We start from the raw sequence: 25,400 nt of genomic DNA, 5'->3' as shown, positions 1-25,400 counted from the left end.
ACTACTTATCAAAAAAAGTATCATGTTTATTTAAAAAAAAAAAAAGCCATAGCCTACCATAGCCTTATAGTGCCTTATCTGTGACATCATATGATGGCAATCTATACTCATATATTTATAATACAGAGAAGAACAGCTTGTTTAAGTTCTTTCTTCATAATTAACTTCTGGAGGAGAAAGGTCTCCCTTTCTCTCTCTAGTGTCCCTTATTATTTTCCATCTCATCTCTTCTTCACAATCCAAACCTCTCTACTTCCAAGAATGTATTGCAAAGACTCATCAATATCATCCAGAGCTTCAACTTTTTTCCCTAAAAGACCTTTATGATAAGTAAACAGTTATGGTCAGCTGGAAGTAAAGTAACATGGCAAGGTGACTTTTAAAAAAATTTACTGGTAGTAATAACCTTTATCATGTGCGTTGACCATATGGTAGGGAATGCAAGGTACCCTATGATACTATGTTATTTGCAACTCAGGGAGAAAACTAAGTTCTAGCTATAAGCAACAGGTAGTCCAAGTGAAAGAATATGAGCAAGCCAATCCTTAGAAGCCCTCAGGAAAAGAAATGGGCTGAGACAGGCTTTTAGCACACTAGATACTTAACAATGACAAGAAATTCCAATTCATCTCCAGTTCTCTAATTGCTCCTCACCTCATCAATGTTACTACAAGTCTATACTAGAGGCGCAATGGAAATTAACACTGTACAGAAGGAGTGCCTTAACTGGATGCAATTAAGGTGAAGAGAATATGAAGGACTGAATTCTTATTTTGAGTGAATGCAGCAATGTCAGACCTGTTTGGCACTTGAATTAGGCTAATCATTAGTGCTATGAATGACAGTAATGATTGATTTCTTTAATAGTATATGAGATGTAATAGAAGTTATTAACTAGATTGGGAAAGACTTTCTAGAAATATAACACCCTAATGTTGTTTCTATAGGAAAATGTTCTGGAAATGACTCCTCTCATAAGTTGAAACCTATCAAATGTAAACAGCAAGACTGGCACAACAATACAATGGCCAAACTGCCTGCGTTCAAGTCAAATTCCACCACCAATAACTGTTTCATTTTGGAAGAGTTACTCTAATCTTGCTGTGTCTCCATTTTTACATCTGTGGAATAGAGGTAAAAAAAAAAAAAAAAAAAAAAAAAAAAAAAAAAAAAAAGCAGGTAAAAAAGTGGAGGTGGAAAAAAAAAATCCAAGATTAAATACTTCATGAAGATTTAAATGAGTTAATGTAAGTAGGGTACATAAATACTTTTACTTAAATAAAATGAGGAAAAGTAAAATTCAATTTCTTACCCACCTAACATACTTCTACTTACCCTTAAAAGACCTAGTCCAATCAATCCTCTGTGAAACTCTTCTTGAAAGACAAATTGAATATTCCCTCCACTGTCACTTCAATATACATTCAACTAAATGTGCATCAGTGAATATCAGTGATATTCAGTTTCACAAATTCAGAATCACAAAAACTTGAGTCAAACCCCAGAGGTCATCTAGTTCTAGTTCAAGCATCCTTTCCATGCCACATATTTATTGTACTTTCCCCAAAATATCCTTATGAGCATGTATGAGCAGATTGGCTTTTCATACTACCTAAAGATTTTTTTAAAATAAATACAACCTTATAATCAGATATTAAGACCCTGAGTCTCAACATCAAAGAATCAAAAGCTGAAATGATACCAGGTTTTTCTAAATCTTTTGATTATGGGCAAATCACAAAGATATTTTAGTCTACTTTAACAATGGAATAACTAAGTCTGCTTTATGTAACTGAAAGATATGAATGTAAAATCAGTATATTGTGAGTTAATGAGTTATATTCTCTCAAAAAATATACTAAAAGACTAAAAATATGTGGCACAAACCAATCTATTAAATAAAACATCACTTACTATTATAGAGGTTTCTTTAAGGAAAAAAACACAAAATATACTTAAGGGGCGCCTGGGTGGTTCCGTAGTTTGGATGTCTGAACCTTGGTTTTGGCTCTGGTCATGATCTCCTGGTTTGTGAGTTCACGCCCCACGTTGGGCTCCATGCTGCTGGTGTGGAGCCCTGCTTAGGAATTTCTCTCCCTCTTTCTCCCTCTCTCTCTGCCCCTTCCCTCATTCTCTTTCTCTTTCAAAATAAATAAAGAAACTTGAAAAAAATAAAAAACTAAAAAAAAAAAAATACTTAAATTATTTACCTGTTCACTGTTTGGAAAAATGATAATGTTTAACTTTATTGAAAGAATTATATAGCTACAGACAATATGAGCTTTGTGCATGACATTATAGTAATTGTTTAGGGTATAGCTCCCAAATATGTACTCACAGATAACAGGCATGTATGTTGAAGATATATACATATGTATATTAAATCATACTTGTTCCACTGTCACCTCATTTAGGTTTTCTCTGAATAACTTAACTAATAAAACAACCACCCTAATCATTTTCTATCCTTCACCCTGCTTTTATCTTTCTTAGTTGCATTTATCACAACCAACACATATTATGTCTCATTTCATTATCATCAGAATCTCCCAGTAAAACATAAGCTCCACAAAGGCAGTATTATCCCTGTTTAATAAAGTTATATCCCTATGGCCAAGAATACAGATATACCTGACATACAGATGGTGCTTAATAAATAGTGAATAATCGATTAAACAGTACTTGTGAGAAGAGACCATGATTTTTAAATGTTTGGGGAAGGAAAAGGTATAATCATTTCAATCAAAACCAAGCGAATGTTCTACCAGACCTTCAAAGATTTTTTTTTGTAGGTGGTAGATAAAGAGTAAAGAGACACTTTATAGACAAGTTTCTTCAAAGTTTCTTTGGGGCAAGTTGTGTTCGCTCAACTTAGTAACATGGGCAAAACCACAGTACAACATTAAGAAAATAAGTTCTCTCTTAGAAACGAACACTTTCAATTATCTTCTGATTTTCTAAAATCAACCAAATTTGCCTTACGCTTTCACTCCAGAGCAAACAAAAGAACTAAATTTAAAAAGTGGACCAAAACCAGAGTATAAGCTAGTCTTAAGAATCAATCTTAAATAAACCAAATGCTACCCACGAGAACAGTCTCTACTATTATTTGAACTAAGCCTCTTTAGGAAAGTAGTGAAGGAGAGAAGTCACAGGAAAAATCAGAGATGTGGGAAGAAACCCAAATCTCTGCCACTATATGGCTAACTGATAAAACCTGAGAATTCATCCGTGAAGCTACACATGTCCATTCACCAAGAAAGACCACATTCTGGGTCATAAAACACACCTTAAACTTAAAAAAAACAGAAATCATACAATGTCTGCCCTCAGACTGCAATGGAATTAAACTAGAAATCAGTAAACAGAAAGAAAAGTGGAAAATCCCAGAATATGTCAAGACTAAACAATACATTTTTAAATAACACATGGGTCAAAAAGGAAAAACCAAGACAAACTCAAGATATTTTTAATTAAATTAAAACATAACTTATCAAAATTTATGGTATGTAGCAAAAGCAGTGCTTAAACAGAAATCTATAGCATTGAATGTAAATACTAGAAAAGATCTAAAATCAAACACCTAAAATTCCACCTTAGGAAACTAAAAAAAGAGCAGATTAAGTCCAAACTAAGCAGAAGGAAAATATATAATAATAATTAGAGCAGAAATCAGTAAAACTGGAAAGAAGAAATCAATAGAGAAAAATCAATGAAACCAAAAACTGGTTCTCTGAAAAGATCAATAAAATCAATAAGCCTAGTCAGGCTAAGAAAAAGGAGGACACAAATTACTAATACCAGAAACAAAACAGGTGACATCACTACAGACTCCACGGACATTAAAATAATAAAGAAGCACTACGAACAACTCCATGCCCACAGATTTTATAACCTAGATGAAATGGACTGACTCCTTGAAAGATACAATTTGCCAAAACCGACATAAGAAATGGACAATCTGAACAGGCCTGTATCTATTAAAGAAACTGAATCAACAATTAATAACCGTCCTTAACAGAAAGCACTCAGCCCAGAAAACTACAGATCATCTTTATCTCTTATAAATATAAATGCAAAAATCCTAAACTTTTGGCAAATCAAACCCAGCAACATATGAAAAGAATTATATATCCCAGCCAAACGGAATTTATTCCAAGAATGCAAGGCTAGTGCAATATTCAAAAATCAATTAAAAGAATCCACCATATCAATAAACTGCAGATGTTTGATCATCATCCAGCACAAATCTCTCCAATACCTCCACTAAAGTCTGCATTAGAGTTCTCTCAAAGTATGGTTTAAGGACTGCCAATTTCAGATTTAACTGTAAAACTCTTAATTAAAAGTAAGATTCTGAAACTCTACCTCCCATTAATGGGGCCCAGATAAGCATTTTTATCAAACATCACAGGTGAATTCTACACAAACTCAAATTTAAGAACTAGTGTCCTCAGTTAAGTCACCTACTACATGACACCTACTGTTAGAATTTCTTTCTTCTATTCTTTGAGCACGTTATACATACCTCTTATAACATTTACCATTCTCTTCTCAATACCCCTTTCGGCCCCCTAATCTTTCTCATTAACTCTAAATGAGTAAGGCAGAAGTTGACAGCCCTTTTTTTGCCAACAGACAACATAGCTCAATCCCAGCAATAAAAATTACCACAGAATGCTACATAAATAAAACAAGCCATGAGATACCTCCAATTCCAGGAACTAGCTCTATTCTACATACTTTGTCCTGCAAATAAGCTTAAATGGTAAAAAGATCTATTTGATTACAGCTGATTTGTAATTTTCAAAAAGAAAAGTATAAGAAAAGAAATAGTTTCATCATTCCTTTAGTAAATTGTCTATAGACTAACAATTTTTACAACATGGAAGAAAAACTTAAGAGTGAATACTAAGTATTTTTAGTCTGGACCATAATCCTACTCTCATCTGCTCACAATAGAAGAACCTTATTACATGCACAGGCATTTACTGAGTTTGGGTCTACTTAATGTACCAGGGAATAAAAGAACAGAGTGAACTTTTATCAATTAAAACAAGTAAAATCAAGGTGTCCCAACGCTTTGCTTTCCATTCTGTAATAGTATTTAGGACAATAGTGAAATACCTGGCCAAACATATGTACAAAGATTCCAAGTATTACCTACATGATGTATAAAAAAAACACAAGGAGAATGAAAAAAAACAAAAAATCAAACTTGAAAAATCAAAAGGGTAAGGAAAAAAGTGGGTAAGGAAAAAAGTGGAAGTCAGACTAAATTTTTTTTTTTTTTTGCATTTATTTATTTTTGAGAGACAGAGACAGCATGAGCAGGGGAGGGGATGAGAGAGAGGGAGACACAGAATCTGAAGCAGGCTCCAGGCTCCGAGCTGTCAGCACAGAGCCCGACGCGAGGCTCGAACCCACTCGAACTCACGAACCATGAGATCATGATCTGAGCTGAAGTGGGACGCTCAACCGACCGAGCCACTCAGGCGCCCCAAGACTAAAATTTTTTGAATGAGAAACATGTACCTCTTCTGAAAAAAGTCCTGAAAGTTAAAGAATCAGAAATGTGAGAATTAGAAAGTATTTTAATCTTGGGGTGCCTGGGTGGCTCAGTCAGTTAAGAACTCTTGGTTTAGGCTGAGGTCAAGATATCACAGTTCGTGAGTTTGAGCCACACATCAGGCTCTGCAACGGTGCAGATTCTTGGGATTCTCTCTCTCTCCACCCCTCCTTAGCTTGCTCGTTCTCTCTCTCTCTCTCTCTCTCAAAATAAGTAAACTTAAAAAAAAAAAAGATGTTTTAATCTCCATCAAGCCCCACTTCTCTTATCTAGGAGGAAACTGGAACCCTTACCTAACTTGACTCCTTTTTCCAAATTCATGGAACTAATAATGGGCAGAATCTGGGTCTTCTGAGTTCAAGTACAGCCTGTTTTGCATAGCATTAGGCCCAAGCTGTGAAAAAGTTCTCAATTTAACCCAGCTGTATTCAAAATAAATTCAACCCCTCACTTCATTTAATGTCTAAACCTTTTCTTTTGAAGGATTCCATATATTGCCTAAACTTGCATATACAGACGTTATCAACTTCATGACTGGGAACACTTAAGTGGAGTTAAGTAAGTTAACACAAAAATATAAGCAATACCAGAATGGAGAGTCAATTAGTTGGCCCCTGGTGACGTTCTCCAGGTGACATTCTCTTACGTGACATTTTGAGAAACAGCATGAGTTTACCTCAACCTAAAATAAAACTATATTTTTTGAGATGGCAGGAGGAGTTCTCCTTCTAGTATTACAGAATACTGGGCGTAAGTTCACATTCAGCTTCTTTGTGACTATTGTAAATTTAAGGATTTTTATTGTATTTTCACCCTCTGCTTTTCAGACCAATAAGCAAAAACTGAGCTTAAATTTAGAAGTGGAGATTTTTTACTGAGTTTTTAAGTCAGTAGTAGTCTGACTATGCCAAACTAGTGTTATCTTAGGGAAACCAGTGCTTATTTCCAGACCTCAGACTCTTCCTTATGTCAAATTAGGGAGAGAGTAGAGTGGAGTGGAGGTGGTTAGGCTAATTATTGTCTTTGGCTCCTTCTCATTCTACTATACCCTATCTTTGTCTTAATTTCACTGATATAAAAGAGAAGAAAAAAAAAAAACTCTTAATGAACAAAAACTGTATTATTCACTGAAGTTAAAAACACAGAGTACCAAAAAGAATCATATGTTACATTAGCTGGTAGAGTACACCAGAAACCACATTACTTTCAAGTTCTTTTCTTTCACATTCACTGAAGTTTCTAAGTCATTTGAAAGTCCAACATCGTACACAACAGCTGAACAAGGTCGACATTTGGTCCTGGATAAACACGGTACACTGAAACTAAATGCCAAGACACACTCCCTTCCAGATGAGAATTTGAAATCTTTTATATAGTCAAATAATTGACAATGCTGAACTTTACCAGATCCCTGTGATCTTGGAAAAGAGCAAAGGTTCAGAAATACCCCCTACACCCTTTTGTGTTTTGTAAAGGGCTTACTGCAATGAACCACTGGTACCCACATGACTTAGGTAAGGCTCACAGATGCCCCACGTGTTTACCTATGACAAGCTCAGAGACAGAGCCCACAAATTCCCATTCTTTGTTTCACAAGTGATTGGCTGAACTGCATGTGCCCACACATCAACTGAAACAAAACATTTGTTACTGAAATTCTGGTTAAGATCCTCTTTCCCCCGGTTCAGTCTGAAGCAGCATACAACTCCTTTTTAACAGCTCTTCCTCAGAACAGACTGGCCTGAGAGTAAAACATTCTGATTAACTGTTCAATGTACTATGCTTTCATCTCACCTCCCCACATATGGTTCTTCCTACCATTATTTTACTCCTCCCTATAAAAGAAAAACCTTTTTGCTTAACCTTTGAGACTCTTGCCAATCTTATGGTTAGAACATTCTCCCTATGCAATAGTCCCATTCCCCAGACCTTTGCAATATTCCTTTCGAATAAAATCCCTCCTTACCGAGTCTGAATTTTTTATGACACCCTTCCCAATTTCAAATAGGCTGAGTCTGAAAGATAAGCTGACTTTGCCCTTTATCTTAGGTGACAAGTGTTGATCCTCTACAAGAAAGGGTTCCTTTGTGTCAACTTGGAAAAGCTAAAGGAATTTCTAAGATCTTAAGTTCTTGGCCACTGCCAAGCAGCAGAGGAGGAGGGAGGGGCGGAAAAGATCAACCCGGCAGGGTCAGCTCTAGGGACCACCTGGCGCCACACGCCATACAAAGTGAATGGACCACGAACATTCTGGCTACCTACTAGGTACTCTTGGACAAACCTCGCCTTTGGGCAGGGCGGATGCTCCTCCTCAGGGGCCCAGGAGCTTCAGCACTCCGGGACAGGTGCGGGGTCCTGCCCCCACGAATCATCCCACTACTCTCGCCTGCTCCATCCTCAGCCGGGAACCCGACTGGCTACCTTCACAGGACTGACCTCATGGCCCCTTCCTTCCCACTGTTGTTACTCCAGTTTTCAAACCAGGACTCACCATGGCGCCAAGGACAGGTCGTAGACCGGACGCCCTGGAATCCCCGGGACTGTCCTGGACCTTCCCTCCCCACCCTGCAGACGGGAGCCTCTTAAACAACGCGAGGGAGAGAGTTTTCCGGCTCTGGCGGAAGTTCTGCCCGCGCGGGACAGGAAGTCCCTCCCTTCCTTGAACGCCTGCGACCCCACGCCACGCAGAGGCGAGCATACGCAGGACGTCCTCTAATGCCACTTCCGTGGGTGCTAGGTTAGAGGCTGGGGGCGGTGCTGACCTTGAGAGTGCGCGGGGGGGAGGCGCAGGCGCAGCACAGGTAGGTGGGCGGGCGGGGGGTGTTGCTGCGATCGTGAGCTTCGGAGGTACGTTGGGTGGTTTGGGCCGGAGCGCATCCTCGCCCGGGGAGGCGATGGAGGCGCAGGTTGATGAACGGGGTGGGGACTGACCCCAGAGGATTTAGTGAGGGAGAAAAATCACAGGCCGTGGTCGTGCTGAGACAACAGTAATTGCCTGAACTCAGCCACGCGCTTTCTTTTACCTTCTCTTTTTCCAGGCTGCCCCTTCCTGGAGACTTTCCGGATCTCCACAGACCTGTTTGTCCCTCCGTCATCTCTTCTACCTGCTTTAGTGCGTCCAGCAGCGCTCCTCTTCCTCGGGGCAGTGGAATTTGATCCTCAGATGTTTCTTCACTATTCATATATACCAGTTGAAGCCAGAGGAACATCTACAAGAGCAGAGAAACCAGGAGGAGAATTCTGCCTATTTAATACATTCCAATGTGGACGGTCTCCTTTTATTTTAAAAAATATATGTCATCAGCTGGGGGAAAAGTGAAACTCCCGTGTACCTCTTAATTTGTGTTTTTTTCCAAAATCTGTACCCAGCAACTCTGTGCCTTTTTTATTTGGCTGTAAGCCACGGTACTGGAGGCAGGCTTGAAGTGGATATACAGAGCACCTTTAAGCCAGAAATTAATCTCACAACTTGGGATCCTTGTTTAAGACGTGACTGTATCTACAATTTCACTTACAGGATCTCTTTTTGCCAGTATCTAGTTTTGTTGTAAAGCTGGTCTTGGGAGGTAAACTAGGAAGCGTAACAAGAAATTTAAGAAGGTTGGGCAGGCAGGAGTGGCTATACATGTACCTGGAGAGCATGATACCCAAGCTATAAATGGTCGAAAGACCATGGGAACCACTTCTGAGCCACCCAAAAGAAGCCTGCTTTATATGAAAAAGGGGCCTAGAGACAGAGTGTATGAGTTGTTTTTACGTTAAATTTTCTTTTTTTGGTGGGGGGGGAAGGGGGATGAATAATGTGATAAAGATACGGGAATTTTAAGTACCAACATTGGAAGTAGCTGGAGGTGGGGTGGGGCTGAGAAATAGTTTGTGAAACAGACCGACTGCTAACGGATCCAGAACTTCCCTGAGGGTTCCACCTCTGCTCTATAGGGACAAGGTTGTAAATAGACAAGCCCCAGGGCATCTGCAGATGATAAGTGTGGTAGAGAAGGATTGGAGTCGTTCTGCTTGTGTATCTGTGGGAAGCAGCTGCTATCCTTGAGGAAGAAAAGGTGGAGAAGGAAACTGGCTATCAGTCTGTCAGTAACAACACATCCTGTGAAGTCTTACTCTTTCATTTCTGACACTTTGGTTCTTACATCCGTCCTAAACCTGGCAGCCTCATTGAGGTTCACAGAGCATCTCCTCCTATGTGACAGTAAGACTGGAATTATTATCAGGATGGAATCTATTCCTGCCAGAGTAAAACCACGAGAGGAAATCACAGTCAGTATTCGTTATCTGCTTATCATTTTTAATAGATCATGGAGTTCTATGTTCCTTATTTGGTATTTGACAATTTGATAAATAACCCTTGATTAATATCCTTTAATATTCTAATTTCTTTTACAGTGTGAAAAATCTGTTATACGTAATGTTTTCTAAAGATTAAAATGCATACCATATATGTTTAAAGGCAGCATCTCCCTGTCTTTTTTATCCCACAAATAATTACAGTGTTTTGTATTGGTTACATGTGTTGAAGTAGAGGGATTTACCTATTTCCATTCTTTAAAATAGATGAGAGTCTTTGACAGATAAAAAGAAAGGGGAAAATTTTGAAAGGAAATAAAAGACGTGGATAAGGGAGATTAGGAAGAAATTCAGTACTCTTGGCAAGGGAATTAGTCTAATCTTTGATCCAAGTCTTCGTTGCTTATTGTTAAGGCTTATTTGTTTGTTTGTTTTATTAAAAGTTGCAATGTCCTGAGTGAGAACTGTTCTCAAATAACTTAAGAACAGCAGAAAAGTTACTTCCTCCTTCAACACCCACAATGACCTGGAACATTTTCAACCATTAAGACCTATCACTGTTTCAAAGACCAGCTCCATATTGTTCACAAAATGTTTTCCTGATTAGCTCCTCTTCTGAGAAATTAAAATTGCTTTTTCTTTGCTTTAATAAATAGGATTATTATGTCCTTTCTTACAAGGTGCCTTTGTAATTTCCCCCCAAATTACTATAGTATATTGTCTTCCTAATTAGACATAAATACCTAGAAAGCTGAGACCTTTTTGTGTTGATCACCTCCTTCCCCTTAAGAAATACCATTTAAATGAATGTTGTGGACAAAAATCACTTTAGTTACATTACTCTTAAAATGCTTTATGAACAAAAGTATTCGTGGTAGCAATACTTATAATGGTAAAAAATTAGAAACAGTAGTTAGCAATTAGAGATGAGTCAAATGCTATCATGTATACTTAGTGAAATATAGCTATTTTTTAAAAGTAGATTAGTCTTTCTAATGTTTATTTAATCTTTTTTTTTTTTTTTTTTTTTTTTTTTAGAGAAAGAGAGAGAGCAAGTGTGAGCGGGGGAGGGGCAGAGCCAGACACAGAATCTGAAGCAGGCGCCAGGCACTGAGCTGTCAGCATAGAGCCCAACGCAGGGCTCTACCTCACAAACTGGGAGATCATGATGTGAGCCAAAGTCGGAGGCTTAACCAACTGAGCCACCCAGGGTCCCCTAGACTAGTCTTTCTAATGGGAAGTGTTTCTTTCCCAAGTTAAAAGCAGGCTGCAAAATTATGACCAGTAAGATTCTTTGATGTGAAAAAGAAAATCCTAAACATAGAACAAAGAGTAAAAAAGTAACCAAACTATATCAATCACCATTCCTGGAATTGCCCTTAAAACCTTTCTGTAAGGGGGTAATTTTTAAAATTTTACTTTCTTTTATTTAAGAATGGATGAAAGGGGCTTATTTCTTTCTCAAAAGTATGCTTTGTAACCTCCATGTAATTCTCATCTTCCTAATTTGGGAAAAACAAAACAACATGCTCTTCAGAAGTATACTGCAGGGCACCTGGGTGGCTCAGTCAGTTAAGCATCTGACTTCGGCTTAGGCCATGATCTCGTGTTTCATGAGTTCGAGCCCCGAGTTGGGCTGTGTGCTGACAGTTCAGAGCCTGGAGTCTGCTTCAGATTTTGTGTCTCCCTCTCTCTCTGCCCTTGCCCCACTCACACTCTCTTTCTCTCTCTCATAGTCCCTACTATAAAATAATTTACATTTTAGTGATAATTGACCATAAGTAAGAATATAAGGTAGTTAACAGTGGTAGTCAGGAAATTAAAATAGATGACTATTTTAGATCACGTGAGGAAGGAAGGAAAGCTTCTAAGAAAATGCCACTTAAGCTCCTATTTGACGGGAAAATCCAGTTTTGCAAAAATTGAGGAAACCATGCTTGCAGCTAGGGCAATAACGCTAAACCTTAAGGCAGGAACTAATTTGGAATGTTTCAGGAATCAAAGAAGTCTACCTTTTTGGAGTATAGTGACTAAGAAAAGAATAAGTTTGGGGGGTATAAAAGGGTTAAATTGTATTAGCATTGAAAGCCAGGAAAGGGTTTGGATTTTATTCTGAGTATGATGGGAAAGGCATTTTACTCTGAGGAGTGGTATGAAAGAATAGATTTTTTAAATCTATTTTGATAATATTTTGTTAATTGAAGTGTTTAATCCATTTATGTGTAACATAGTTACTAATATGCTTGATTTGAATCTATTATGATACTATTCTTTATTTGTCCTATCCTATGTTGGTTTTGCCTTTTTTTGCATTCTTTCTGATTATTTTTTAATTATTCTGTTTCTCCTGCCCCATGAACTTGAGAGTTATATATTCTTTTATTAGGTTGTATTATACCTCTTCCTGGATGATACAAGGACCTGAGAACACATCAGCTTTACTTACCACCCCACTTCATGTTATATACATTGTGTATACTTAATGTCCTAAATTCCTCAAGACAACATTTTTATACAGTTACTGTGCATTTATATTTACTCAAACATTTACTTTGTCTCTATGTGCTTTATGACTCCTTGAATTTCTGAGCTTCTGTCTGGGATCATATTTCTTCCTCCTGAAGAACATGCTTTAGTATTTCCTTTTGTAAATGTCTGCTGGTGATAAATTCAATTTTTGTATCCTTAAACCATTTATTTCACCTTCATTTTCAAAGAATATTTTCACTGAATTAACAGCTATTTTATCATTTTGAAGATATATTCCATTGCTTATGGCTCCCATAATTTTTTTTGAGAAATAATGTCAGTTTTATTTTTGTCACTTTAAAAGTAATCTTTTTTCTCTGGCTGCTTTTAAGATGTTTGTCTTAAATTTGAAGCAGTTTGATTACGATGTAACTAAATGTTTTAGGTTTTGTTGGTTTTCTTTTTGAAGTTTGTAATGCTTCTTGAATCTGGGATATGATGTTCTTATTCTCTCTCGGAAAATTCTCAGCTTTTATCAGATACTGCTTCTCCCCCATCCTGTCCCCCTTCTCTCCTTCTGGCACTCAAATGTATAATAGATCATTTTATATTATCCTTTATGTATCCATTCATTTGTCTCTGATGGTTCATTCTAGATAATTCTTACCTTTCTTTGAGTTCATGGTTTTCTTTTGAAGTCTCTAATCTCCTGTCAAACATACCTGTTGAAGCATTTATTTCAGTTGTTACTTTTTTGGTTGTCATTTTGGTCATTTCTGTTTCTTTCTGTTTTATGGTTTCTAGTTATATGTCTAGTTATCTACCTCAATCGGATCTTTTATTTTCTCAAACACATTAAGCATAAATCATTTTAAAACCTGTGTCTAGTAATTTTGGGGTCTGCTATTATCTGAAGCTCCTTTGTTTTTTCTTGTGGTTGTTTACCAAATTATCTTATTTACCTATAGGTCTCTTACATTTTTTTTTTTTAAGTTTAACTATTTATTTACTTAAGTAACCTGTACACCTAACCTGGGGCTTGAACTCAAAACTCAAGAACAAGAGTCTCATGCTCTTCCAATTGAGCCAGCCAGGCACCCATCTCTTACATTTTTTTATTTTATATTACTTATGCTATTTTTTTATTTGTGTTTATTTTTATTTATAATATTTTGTTAAGTTATGTTGTTATTTTTAGATTGAATTCCAGAATTACTGTGTGAAGAAATTATACTTTTAGCCCTGAAATGATATTTTTTGCAGAAAGGATTTATGTCTCCTGGCAGGGGTTTTGAGCACTAGTAAGCTAAAATCACTTGAGTCAGTGATTGAGATGATTGGACTCTGAGCATATCTCCTTCTAGTTCATACTTTTCCCCAGGGTATAGACCTTTGATGTCTCAACTTGAAGCCTGTAGAGTTTACCAGAGCAGGCCATGAACTCCAATTTTTGTCTTTTTAACTCCATAATTTAGTCAGAAGTTCTGTTCGAGCTTCTTAGCCATCTTCTCTGGGATCAGCAGATATCCCAGGGGAAAAGCTGTCATTAATGCTTGATTCAACAACTCTTTTTTCTTCTGAATTTTCCACTGGATTTTTCCATTACTTCTCTAATGACTTCAGGTGTTTGTTTTCTATTTTGTCCAGCTTTTCTAGTTATTTTCACAAGAAGGGCTATTCTAAATTACCAAGTCCATCATTGCAGAAAAATAGAAATAAAAAATACTTTAAGTACACATGAACAATTTACAAAATGTAATCATAAAAAGTCTTTTAAATTTTCAAAGAATTGGTATTATTAGATAACAGTTTCTAATCACAGTATAATTAGTTTTATAGAAATTAATAGAAATTTAGGAAACATATTTGGAAAATAAATTCATTTCCATGTAAGATGAATCATTCAAATAAAGAACAAACAATAGAAAATGAAATGTAAAATAGAAAATACATATTCAGAACTGAACAATGACAGGAATACTGCATATCAACACTTACAGAATGCAGCTAAAACAGTACTTACAAGGAAATTGGTAATTTTAAATATTAAAGTAAAACTGAAAATTAGAGATCTAATAATCTGTCCTAAACCTGAGAGATTAGGGAAAGAATAATGGAAATAAAACTAATGAATTAAACAAAAAGCAAATACTCAATATAGAGAGGCAACAAAGTCAGAAGTTTCACCTTTTAATAATAATATTGACAAATCTTTGACAAGATTACCTAAGAAAGAAAGCAGACACAAAGAATATTAGAAACAAAAATGAGGACATTATGCTATAGAGATTGAGGAGATATCATGAACAATTTATTATAACAAGTGGGAAGATATAAGTGAAGTAGATATTTTCTAGAAAAATTAACTTCTCAAAAGTTATTCAAGAAGAAATAGAAAATATGAATGCTCTGATTACTATGTAAGAGATTGAATCAGTAGAAATTTTTCAAAAAAGAAAACATGTTGCCCAGAAAAAGCCTTTGAAAAAACACAGACATGGATAAAACTTTTTGCCAAATTGGAGTTTTGCAGAATTTTTTAATTTTTTAGAATCCAAAGAAGACTTCAGGCTCCGAGCTGTCAGCACAGAGCCTAGAGCCCAACGTGGGGCTCGAATTCATGAGCCATGAGATCATGACCTGAGATGAAGTCAGACACTTAACCAACTGAGCCACTCAGGCACCCCAGAACTTCCTTAAGTCAATAAAACCTACAACATATATATTTAACAATGAAAATTTTTAAATAGTCCCTTAAAGTCAGGAATAAGTACCATATTAGAGATCCCAGCTAGCATTGTATGACAGTTAAAACAAATAAAAAATAAAAGATTGAAGAAACAATTTACAGATAAACTTTAAGAGTTTTACAATGATTCTGTATATAATATTAATATACAAAAGTGAACTGCATTTCTATCTAGCAGACATAAACTGTTAGAAATTATTTTTAAAAATACCATTTACCATATCATTTTGAAAATACAAGTTATATAGGAGTAAATTAAAATTATTTTTCCTTTAAGAGAAAAAAAATCACAAAAGATTACTGGAAGACATTAAAGAATGTCTGATAACAAAAAAAATTACATGTTCAAGTATTTAGAGCCTAGAGTTAAGATGGCAAATCTCCCCTGCAAAAAAGCAATTGCAATAAAAATCCCAGCTTAGTTTTTCCAGAAACTTGACAAGCTAATTCTGAAGTTTCTGTGAAAGAGCAAGGGATCATGAATTTCAAGATACTCCAGGAGCAAAAGATTTAAGATGGAGAGAGTTAACTTGTCGGACAGAATTGTAAGATTATACCAATTAGGTGTTCATAAAAGCCAAAAGGTAGAAACAACACAAATGTCTATCAGCTGACCAAAGGATAAACAAAATGTGGTATATCCATACAGCGTAATATTATTTGGCTATAAAAAAGAAATGAAGTAGTGATACCTGCTATAACAAGGATGAACATTGCAAATATGTTAAGTGAAAGAAGCCAGTCACAAGAGACCACATTATATGATTCTATTCATATTACATTCTGCAATAGGAAATCTATACAGACAGTAGATTAGTAGTTGCTTAGGCATGGTGAGGTTTAGGGAGATGGGAGCACAAGGTAGTAAGAGCTAAAGGAAATGGGGTTTCTTTTTGAGGTAATGAAAATGTTCTAAAATTGACTATGGTGATAGTTGCACACATCTGTGAATATCCTAAAAAGCATCCCATCTTCTACTTTAAATGGGTGAATTGTATGGTATGTGAATTATATCTCAATAAATCTGTTAAAGTTATAGTAATTAGGACAGTGTGATACTTCCTTAGGGATGGAAATAATGATTTATATTGGAACACAAGTCTAGAAATACATGCACTCTTATAAGGAATCTGGATTTAAGACAGATGGCATTGTGGGCCAGCAGGAAAAGCAAGATCAATTCAGTGAATGGTGCTGGATATCTATATGGAGGAAAATGAAATCGGAACTCCTTATTTAACACCAAACAGAAAAATCAGTTCAAGGTGAATTAAAATTTAAATGTGAAAGGAAAACCATTAAACCTTCAGAAGATAAGATAGCAAGATTATCTTTATGATCTTATGGTAGGGAAATGCAGACTCAAAGAAAAAAGTTATATTCAAATGCATTAAAAAAAAAAACACCTCTGTTTAAAAGACACTATAAGCTCTTGGAGTAGCAGGTGATTTTAGTTAGGCACAGGAAATGTAGAAGATGAGCCTGGAATATTTTGTTTTGCAAGATAGCAAGTAAGCTCTCCTAGAATCATGTCAAATGGATTCAGGAGATAACTAAAAAGCATCCCACTGGCCAAAGATGGACAATTTGACTGTCAATAAGAACACATAGGATTACAGAAATTCTGAAATGCCCCTGAGCACAGGTTGGAACATATCAAATGCAATCGACTGGAACAGCAAATTATCAAACGTCTTTAAATTCACAAGTTCATGATGATAGCTAAACTAACAAAAAAACATCCACTTCGTCAACATTGGAGGATGCTCTCAAATCAATTCATTGTTCTGAAAACCAGTTAAAAAAAAAAAAAAGCATGTGTATAAAATTAATCAAGGATCTGTCCTGCCTTTTCTATGTGGATTGTACCACAGGTAACCAAATAGTAAGTGAGGTGAAGTTTCTCTATATACATATATTAATGAATGAAGAATGATAGAATTAGAAAATTGCCATTTTGAGGTTCCTTTTATTTAAAGTTTTTATTTATTCATTGTGTAAGAGAGAGAGAGGGAGAGAGAGCACAAGAAGGGGAGGGGCAGAGAGAGAGGGAGAGACCGAGAATCCCAAACAGGCTCCAAACTGTCAGTGTGGAGCTCATTGTGGGACTTGCATGACCTGAGCCGAAGTTGGATGGTTAACTGACTGAGCCCCCCAGACACCCATGAACTGTCGTCTTCGGAAGCCTTGACTGGTGATAGAAGACCCACTTCCAAGATGGCTCACTCACAGGGCTGCCTGAGTGTCCTCACAACATGGCACCTGGCTTTTCCCAGAGCATGTGATCCAAATCCAAATGATATATCATTATTTCTCCTATATTCTATAGGTGACGATCCCTGATGCAGTGTTGGAGGGAACTAACATAATTTGGGCTCCGAAGATTCATTCTTCCAATATTCAAAATACACTCATCCTCTCCCAAAACTCCTGAAAACTTTCATCCTTTTACAGCATTCGCTCAAATCTTAGAAATATAAATGAAGTTCAGGTGTGGATGAGGCTTTTCAGGTATACTTCCTCAAGCACAACTCCTTAAATGGAGTTCCTCTTGATCTGAGGACCTGTAAACTAGAGACGCATACAGTGTCTGCCTCCACAACCTAATGTAAAATAGATAGGATAACCATTATAGATGTGTGTATTTAAAAGGGGGGAAATGAGCATACAGGTTGACAGAAATCCTAAAATCCACCTGGGAACAGGTCGGCAGTTTCTTGATTAAGATTCACAGCCTGAGAGTAATTTTTCTGTGGATCTTCACTCTGCCTTCTGATCTCTTGGATCCACTTGCTAAGTTATCCTTCCTTTCCCATGTTTCTAGCTCTATAGTAGTTGTCTGCTTGCTTTCTGCCTGTAAAAGTTGGATGTCCAAAAACCTCTTTTCATTTAGTATTCTCTTCCTTTCAGTCCAGGCTGGCAAATAGCCTGGTAATATAATTCCCCCTGAAAAGTCTCTTGTAGGGATGCCTGGGGGGCTCAGTTGGTTAAGCCTCTGACTCTTGATTTAGGCTCAGGTCATGATCTTTCGGCTTATGAGTTCAAGCCCTGCATTCAGGTCCCTGGCTGACAGCATGGAGCCTGCTTGGGACTCTCTCTGTCTCTGTCTCTGTCTCTCTCTCTCTGCCCCTCCCCCCTCGAAATAAATATTTTTTTAAGTCTCTTTATAAAAGTATATTTTGCTAATAATTCTCCTATAAACTCTGTGGGCATCCTGTGAATTTTAGTTGAGTTCATGCCATTAGACAAAGTGACACCCATAACTCTATATAAACCCTTCTCTACCTTGGGTTTTTGATATACCACACCCTTAAACTTAGAAGCCCTGTAATTTGATTGAGAAGTTCTGTGAGGCACATCCTTTGGGTCTGTATGAAATTACTCTGAGGTACCACATTAATATCTTTCTGACTTTCTGGCTTTACCCTCTACACCCTCAACTTCATATTTTCCTGTTAGTCCCTGGAATTGTTCTTTGTTCACAGCCATTTTCTACTTTTAACATCACTCATCACCTGGAGAGGCTGAGAATCCTCAAATCTGCAAGTTCTGTCCTTCCTCTCACTTACCTCCCCCGTCTCTCATTTTACAGTAAACAAAAGGAAACCAGGTGACATCTTTAACATTCTGGCTGGAAATCTCCAGTTCATTAGGCATATTTTTTACTTTGCATATAACTGTAGCCGGCAAACTTGCTAAACTTTCTGCCACTTTACTCCAATTTTAATAAGACTTTTCTAATCTGTTAAGACCTCATCTGCCACCTCCTCAAAGTTACCAAGCATCTATAAATAAATTTCTTTGAGACTTTTCAAACTTTCACTAACACTCTCCTCCAAGTTCTTCCACGTCCTGCCCACCACCACTTCCAACGTCTCTCTTCTGTTTTAGGTATTTGTTATGTCAGTACCTCATTTCCAGGTACAAAAATCTTTATTAATTTTCATTGCTTCATAAAAAAAAACTACCTCAAAACATAATAATTAAAGCAACAAATATTTCTTATCTCATGTAGCATCTGAGGGTTAGAAATCCAGAAGCAACTTGGCAGAATGGTTCTAGCTCAGGGTGTCTTGTGAAGCAGCAATCAAGCTGTCAGCAGGGGCTACAATCATCTGATGGTTTACCTGGTGCTAGAGAATTCACTTCCAAGATGGCTTACTCTTGTGGCTTTTGACAAATTGCCTCAGTTCTTTTGCTTATTATTGCTTGTGCCTCACCACACCAAAGAGCTGTCTGGTTTCCCCTAAAGCAAGTAATTCAAGACAGAGAGGCAGAGACTACCATGGCTTTAAAGTCTCTTTTGAGCTAGCCTCAAAAGTGACATACCATCATACAGATATGTGACCAACAGGTTGTTCCCACATAAAACCAAGATACAGTGTGAGAGGGAATTATGCAAGGGTGTGCACACCAGGGAATGGGAGTCATTGCATGTTATTTTGGAGTCTACCTACCACAGAACTTTGCCTGGATCATGATTCAAACAAACTTAAAAAAATTTTTGTGGTAATTAGAAATTTGAATGCTTACTGAATATTTTATGATATTATGGAATTAAAAAGAATTTGGTATGTTCTAGTAGTATTTTTAAAGACATTTTATCTTTTAGAGATACATATTTAGAGATATAATATTTAGAGATATAATGATATAATGTGTGGGATATGCTTCAAAATAACGAGAAATGGGGAAAGTGGACAGTGGTATGAATGAAGCAAGATTTGTTATGAGTTGATAATAGTTGAAGCTGGATAATAGGTAAATGGAAGCTTATTATTCTATTCTGCATACTCCTATATGTTTTAACATTTTCTATAATAAGCCAAAAAACAAAAAACAAAAAAACAGACATCAGAAGGAGAGCAGAAGACAAGCCATAAACTGGGAGAAAATCTGTACAACCCATATTACTAACAAAAGGATTACTATTCAGATTGTATGAAGAACCAACACAACTTAGTTAAAAAATAATACTGTACACCACACCCCACCGCCCCAAATAGGCAATTCATAGAACAGGAAACCTGAAGAGATGCTCAGACACAAGGAAATACAATTTCACACCTGCCACATAAGCAAAAATTTTAAAGTCTGACAATATCCCAGAACACTTATACATTGCTGGCTGGAGTATAAGTTGATATAATCAATTTGGAAAACAATTGGGCATTAACTAGTAAACTTGAAGATGTGTATCTTTTGTGGTCCAGGAGAGGTGTTCTAGGATATATGAGCAAGAAAATTCTTAACAGTATTATTTATAAAGTAAAAACTGGAAACAGTCCACCTGTCCATCAACAATAGAATGGTTAAATACATTGTGTAGATTCATTCAGTAGAATATAACAGTGGGGAAAAAATGCATTACAAATCCATAGACATGGAAGAATCTCTAACAGTGTTGAGCAAAAAAGCAATTCACAAAACAATATTAAAGTAGGATTCCATTTCTATAAATTAAAGAACCAATAAAAGTAAACAATATATTGTTTAAGAGTACAAACACATGACATAAATCTATAAATAAAGTGAATGATAACCACAAAATCAAAATAGTGATTTTTTTTCTAGCTGCAGAAGGAGGGATTGGGATAAGGAAGGGGCATACAAGAATAGTTTGATTTTACATTTTGGTTTAGCCAGAACAGACCTGGTTTACCTATTTTCTTGGTGTTATAATTAATAGCACTCTTACTCTCAAATGTGTTCTGGTTTAGATCATAAATTATATATTCATCCTTTCTAAAGCAACTTTTTCCCCTTTAATCTGGATGGAGGGCATATGGATCCTCATTATATCCTTCTTCCTAATGTCATACATGTATTTTATAAATATTCATTTGAAACTTGTCAATATTTAATAATATAATTTTAAATTTTAGCCAGTGACAACACAGTAAAAAAAAAAAAACAACAATACCTGTATACAGGATAAATATAAATAGGATTTGAATGAAACCTTATTATCTGGATGGATATGGAGATAAAGAACATACTGTGTGCCTGGCATCATGTTAAGGGCTTTGTAGATATTACTTCATTTTCATAACAAGATTTTTAAGTAAGTATTACCTCTATCTTACACATGAAGAGTCTGAGGCAAAAAAAAAAAAAAGTATATCTAACTTAGCCAAATTTATACTGTAAGTCACAGCAAAATTTGAACCCAAGCAATTTGATACCAAACTACACGCTCTTAACCACAATGCCAGAGTCCATAACAGATATTCTTAACCTTTTTTGTGCCATGGATCCCTTTGGCAGTCTGGTGAAGCCTATAAAGCCCTTTTTAGAATCATGTTTTTAAACATATCATATATGGGGTGCCTGGGTAGCTCGGTCGGTTAAGCGTCTGACTTCGGCTCAGGTCATGATCTCACGGTCTGTGAGTTCGAGCCCCATGTCAGGCTCTGTGCTGACAGCTCGGAGCCTGGATCCTGTTTCAGATTCTGTGTCTCCCTCTCTCTCTGCCCCTCCCCTGTTCATGCTCTGTCTCTGTCTCAAAAATAAATAAATGTTAAAAAAAAAATTTTTTAAACATAATATATGCATACAATCATTAATGAAATAAATTATACAAAAATACACTAATCAAGATATTCAACAAAAGTGTACTGTACATGTACTTCTTTATTAATGCACCTAAGAACAAATCCTAGCAGAGGGTCTAATAATGTCTGTAATTTAAAAGAAGTGAACACCAAAAAAAATAATAATAATAATAATAGTAATAATAAAAATAGGAAACACCAATAGTATCTTGAGATTTCTACTACAGTATGCAACTATAACTATCCTATCTGACTATAGTAACATGATAGGAAAATATCTGTGATTTTATTGGTGAAAAAGCCACCATTGCTTCTAATAACACTATGGTTTATTGCCTATGTTACAATTGGAAGAAATTCTAAATTTCACTTAAAGGTTAGCAAAACTTAAGGTATACTATTTTTTCATTGAAATTCACAGCCCTCTGTGTTATGACTTTAGTTCATAGACTTCCTGACATATATTTTACTGCAGAAAGTTCATATTCTTCACCCCACCTCCCACTTTCTGGTTTGGGATTACATGAAAAATGAGATACACAAAGTATTAGTTTATTAGAAATAACAGTATATATGTATACATTTCTCCATGTGGTGAACTTGAGCGGGGGATTAGAAACAGGAATGTGTTAGAATAATCAGGTGTATATGGGGAGCTTGGAACTGCTTTAGAATGTTTTATTTCAGAGGTTTAAAACTGGTTCCAAATATGTACTGCCACATGTAATTATTTATAAAAGAATTCATTACTGATACCTCAGTGCCCTACAGTATACTATTTGTCAATACCTGTAGCAGTGCACCAATCAAAAAAGAAAGTTTAAATAACTGGATACCTTTTAAAAGTTTCATTGAGCTAAAAGCAAAACATCTGACAAGTTTTTGATTTGCCTTTCTCATGATTTGATGTCCCAGCAGAGCAACTGGGGAACCTAATTCTGACCAACAAGGAGGAATTGCCTGGCTAATTGGAAGTGACAGAAACCTTGGGAGAAAGCAACCACATACCAAGGATAATTATAAGAAGGTAACATGGGCCCAAAAGAATAGTGTCAAGGAAACTGAAGCCCCCAAATGAGGTGAGACTTGCAAAAAAATGCTAAGAAAGGACAAAGAATGGGCTTTTTAAAATTCTGTTCAGAGCCAAAAGATGATCAAGGAAGGGAAAAGCCCACTTGCAGCTTCTGGTGTAAGGTTACAGCTGACAGAAAGCAGAACTCCCTAATATTTTGTTTCATTCTTTGCAAAGGAAACATGAGAAGTAGGTGGACATAGTAGAAAGAATTATGTGTGTTTGTGGGGTCAGACAAATCTGAGTTTAATTCTCTGTTTCAACACTTTGTAGTTATGTGACCCTGGGTCTCCTTTTCCCCCTTTTCCCCTCCATTTTCTGTAAAATGGAGACAACCATATCTTTTTCATAGCATTATTCTGAATAATGGAAGTAACACATTCAAAACACAACTAAGCTAGGCTTAGAGCAGTGACAATAAATAGCAACTTATTAATATTATTCACCTATTTGAAACATGGACAAATATCTGCCTTCAGGGTAAGAAGTAGAAGTCTAAAACCTCGAATGATTTGCTTTTTGACTTGGTGATACTCCCTCCCATTAGTGCCCAGGGAAGGGGGAATCCCAAAAGAAAGCAACTGAAACAAAGGAATAGATTGAATTTTCCAAAGAAGTGCTTAAAGTGAAGACATAAGTCTTAAAAGCTAAGGTGATAAAAAAAAAACAAAAAAAAACAAAAAAAAAAAAAAACCAGGCCTCTTGAATTTCTTCAAAGCTTCAAGAGGTACAGCTTGAAAGACAAAGGGGAAAAAAATGTATCCTTAAGCAAGATATAGTAGGTTGAATGGTGGCACCCAAAAAGATGTCCACGTCGTACATCTGTGGAAGCTGTGAATGTTACCTTCTTTGGGAAAAGGGACTTTTGCAGACATAACTAAGTTAAAGATCTTGAGATGAGGAGGTAAATCACCCTGGATTATCTGCCCGGCCATAAGTTCAATGACAAGTATCCTTATGTGACAGACAGAGGAGAAGACACAGAGAAGAGGTGGCCATGTGACCACGGAGGCTAAGGTTGGAGTAATGTGGCCACAAGTGAAGGAATGGTGACAGCCAGCAGAAGCTAGAAGAAGCAAAAACCAGGTTTTATCCTAGATCCTTCAGTAGAAGTACAGCCCTGCTAACATCTTGACTTCAGACTTCTGGCCTCGGAACTATAAAATAATAAATTTCGGTTGTTTTAAGTCACCAGTCTGTGGCAGTTTGTTATGGCAGCCCTACAAAGCTACTGCACAGAGTTTAAAGAGAATCTAGTAATGTCCCTAGTAGATTAGGTTTTGCTGGGGTGGAAGGAATGGGTGGGGCTGGGGAGGTGGTTGTGAAATGGATAGTGGAGGGTGGAGAAAGTCTGAGGGACTCTGTGGAGGTAATATGTGAACCACACTGGAGTTAACAAAATACTGACCATACAGTCTCTGCTTGGACAGAGATTGTCAGAAATTCAGAGACCTGACAGGGTTACCCCATGCATTGCCAGAACCAGGAAGCCAAGCCAATATTCAGCGTTTCTCCAAAGAGTATTTCATGTCATCTGAGAGAGCTTCTGTTTGATTGACAAATGTTTTTTTTACTACCCCACCTCTTGCAGTAGTAATCGCTGTAGTAATAGCTGTCCTTATGCCAATATTTTACTCAATCCTGTCTAAACTTCCCTAGGAAAAAGTATTTTTTAGATATTACCTGGAAGTCACAAACTTTCATAAATAGAAAGGATTATGGACAAGTAAATAGTTTCCAGTGATAAATAATGGAGATCCAATCACTTGGAAACATTTCCTTCAATCTTGTCTTGACCCGGACTTTATTCATTCAACTTAGAGTCCCTCACATCTCTAATTATCTGCCAGGACCACACTGACCTAGGGAAGAATCTAAAAGGTTTTGCTACAAAAATGCTCTGTAAATATCTACAAAAGAAAGCAGTAATCAACCAAATATAGTGTGGGTTTACAAATCAGAATTCATTTGTCTAATTGTATTTTTTTCTGAGGGTTACTAGACTAGTACACCAATAAAATATACAGTAGACAATATTTATCTGTGCCCAACAGGCATTACTGACATTTTTTGTCTATACTTATGAGTAACTGGGGCCAGGGGTAGGGGGGTGGGAGGAGCTACATGATAGTACCTTCAGGGAATGACTTAACACCCGAAGGGTACTGAATTCTAGATGGCAGTCAGCATCTCCAGAGGTTTTTTAGTATAGAATCGCAAACCCTATCTGGGTCAACACTGCATTTCATTGACTTGAGAGAGGATACAGAACACATATTTATCAAGTTTTTACCCAGTTTAAAGTTGGAAAGGGTAGAATATTTTGCAAGCCTTTGAACAGCTTAATGTTGACTCTGGGCTAAATTCTAGATAGTCATGATTAGAATTTATAAAATTTGGGAAGTCTGTAACCATGCATGCAGAATCTAACAAACTAGTAGGGATTTTTAAGTTTATTCCCTCATTTAGATGTCACAAATTTACGGAACATTTACTTTGTATAAAACTCTATATTAGGCTTTCGAAAGATGATTAAAGTATTGCCCTTGGATTGCAGCAGTTTAAAATCTGTTGACTGAAACAGACTTATAAAGAGATAAACTGTATTATAACATAAGTGTTCATTGTAAAGCCTTATATTTGGTAAAAATTCTTTAAAAATTAACTACATATAGTAGCGGGATG

The 25,400-nt window shown here is 36.5% G+C and overlaps 1 protein-coding gene and 1 long non-coding RNA gene across 4 annotated transcripts in view; one reads left to right on the top strand and one right to left on the bottom strand.

Annotated features, from left to right (window-relative positions):
• Nucleotides 1-8,224, bottom strand: part of TMEM161B (transmembrane protein 161B) — a 71,476-nt gene extending 63,252 nt beyond the window's left edge. Inside the window, exon 1 of one of the 3 annotated variants that reach the window (XM_060635410.2) lies at nucleotides 8,061-8,224. In XM_060635410.2, coding sequence (XP_060491393.1) covers nucleotides 8,061-8,063 — 3 coding nt within the window. In that variant the 5' untranslated portion in view covers nucleotides 8,064-8,224. The remainder of the gene's footprint in view (nucleotides 1-8,060) is intronic. The other 2 variants (XM_060635409.3, XM_078448310.2) reach the window with 2 other exon arrangements.
• A 45-nt stretch (nucleotides 8,225-8,269) lies between these two features.
• Nucleotides 8,270-10,033, top strand: LOC132681199 (uncharacterized). Its single transcript, XR_009610941.2, has 2 exons — nucleotides 8,270-8,370; nucleotides 8,608-10,033. It is a non-coding gene; the product is annotated as an uncharacterized LOC132681199 (long non-coding RNA).
• The last annotated feature ends 15,367 nt before the right edge of the window (nucleotides 10,034-25,400 follow it).

The sequence above is a fragment of the Panthera onca genome, chromosome A1 (assembly GCF_046562875.1).
Source record: "Panthera onca isolate mPanOnc1 chromosome A1, mPanOnc1 haplotype 2, whole genome shotgun sequence".
Classification (NCBI taxonomy): domain Eukaryota; kingdom Metazoa; phylum Chordata; class Mammalia; order Carnivora; family Felidae; genus Panthera; species Panthera onca.
The sequence above is the reverse complement of the archived record's forward strand: the minus strand, read 5'-3'. Positions and strand labels throughout refer to the sequence as shown.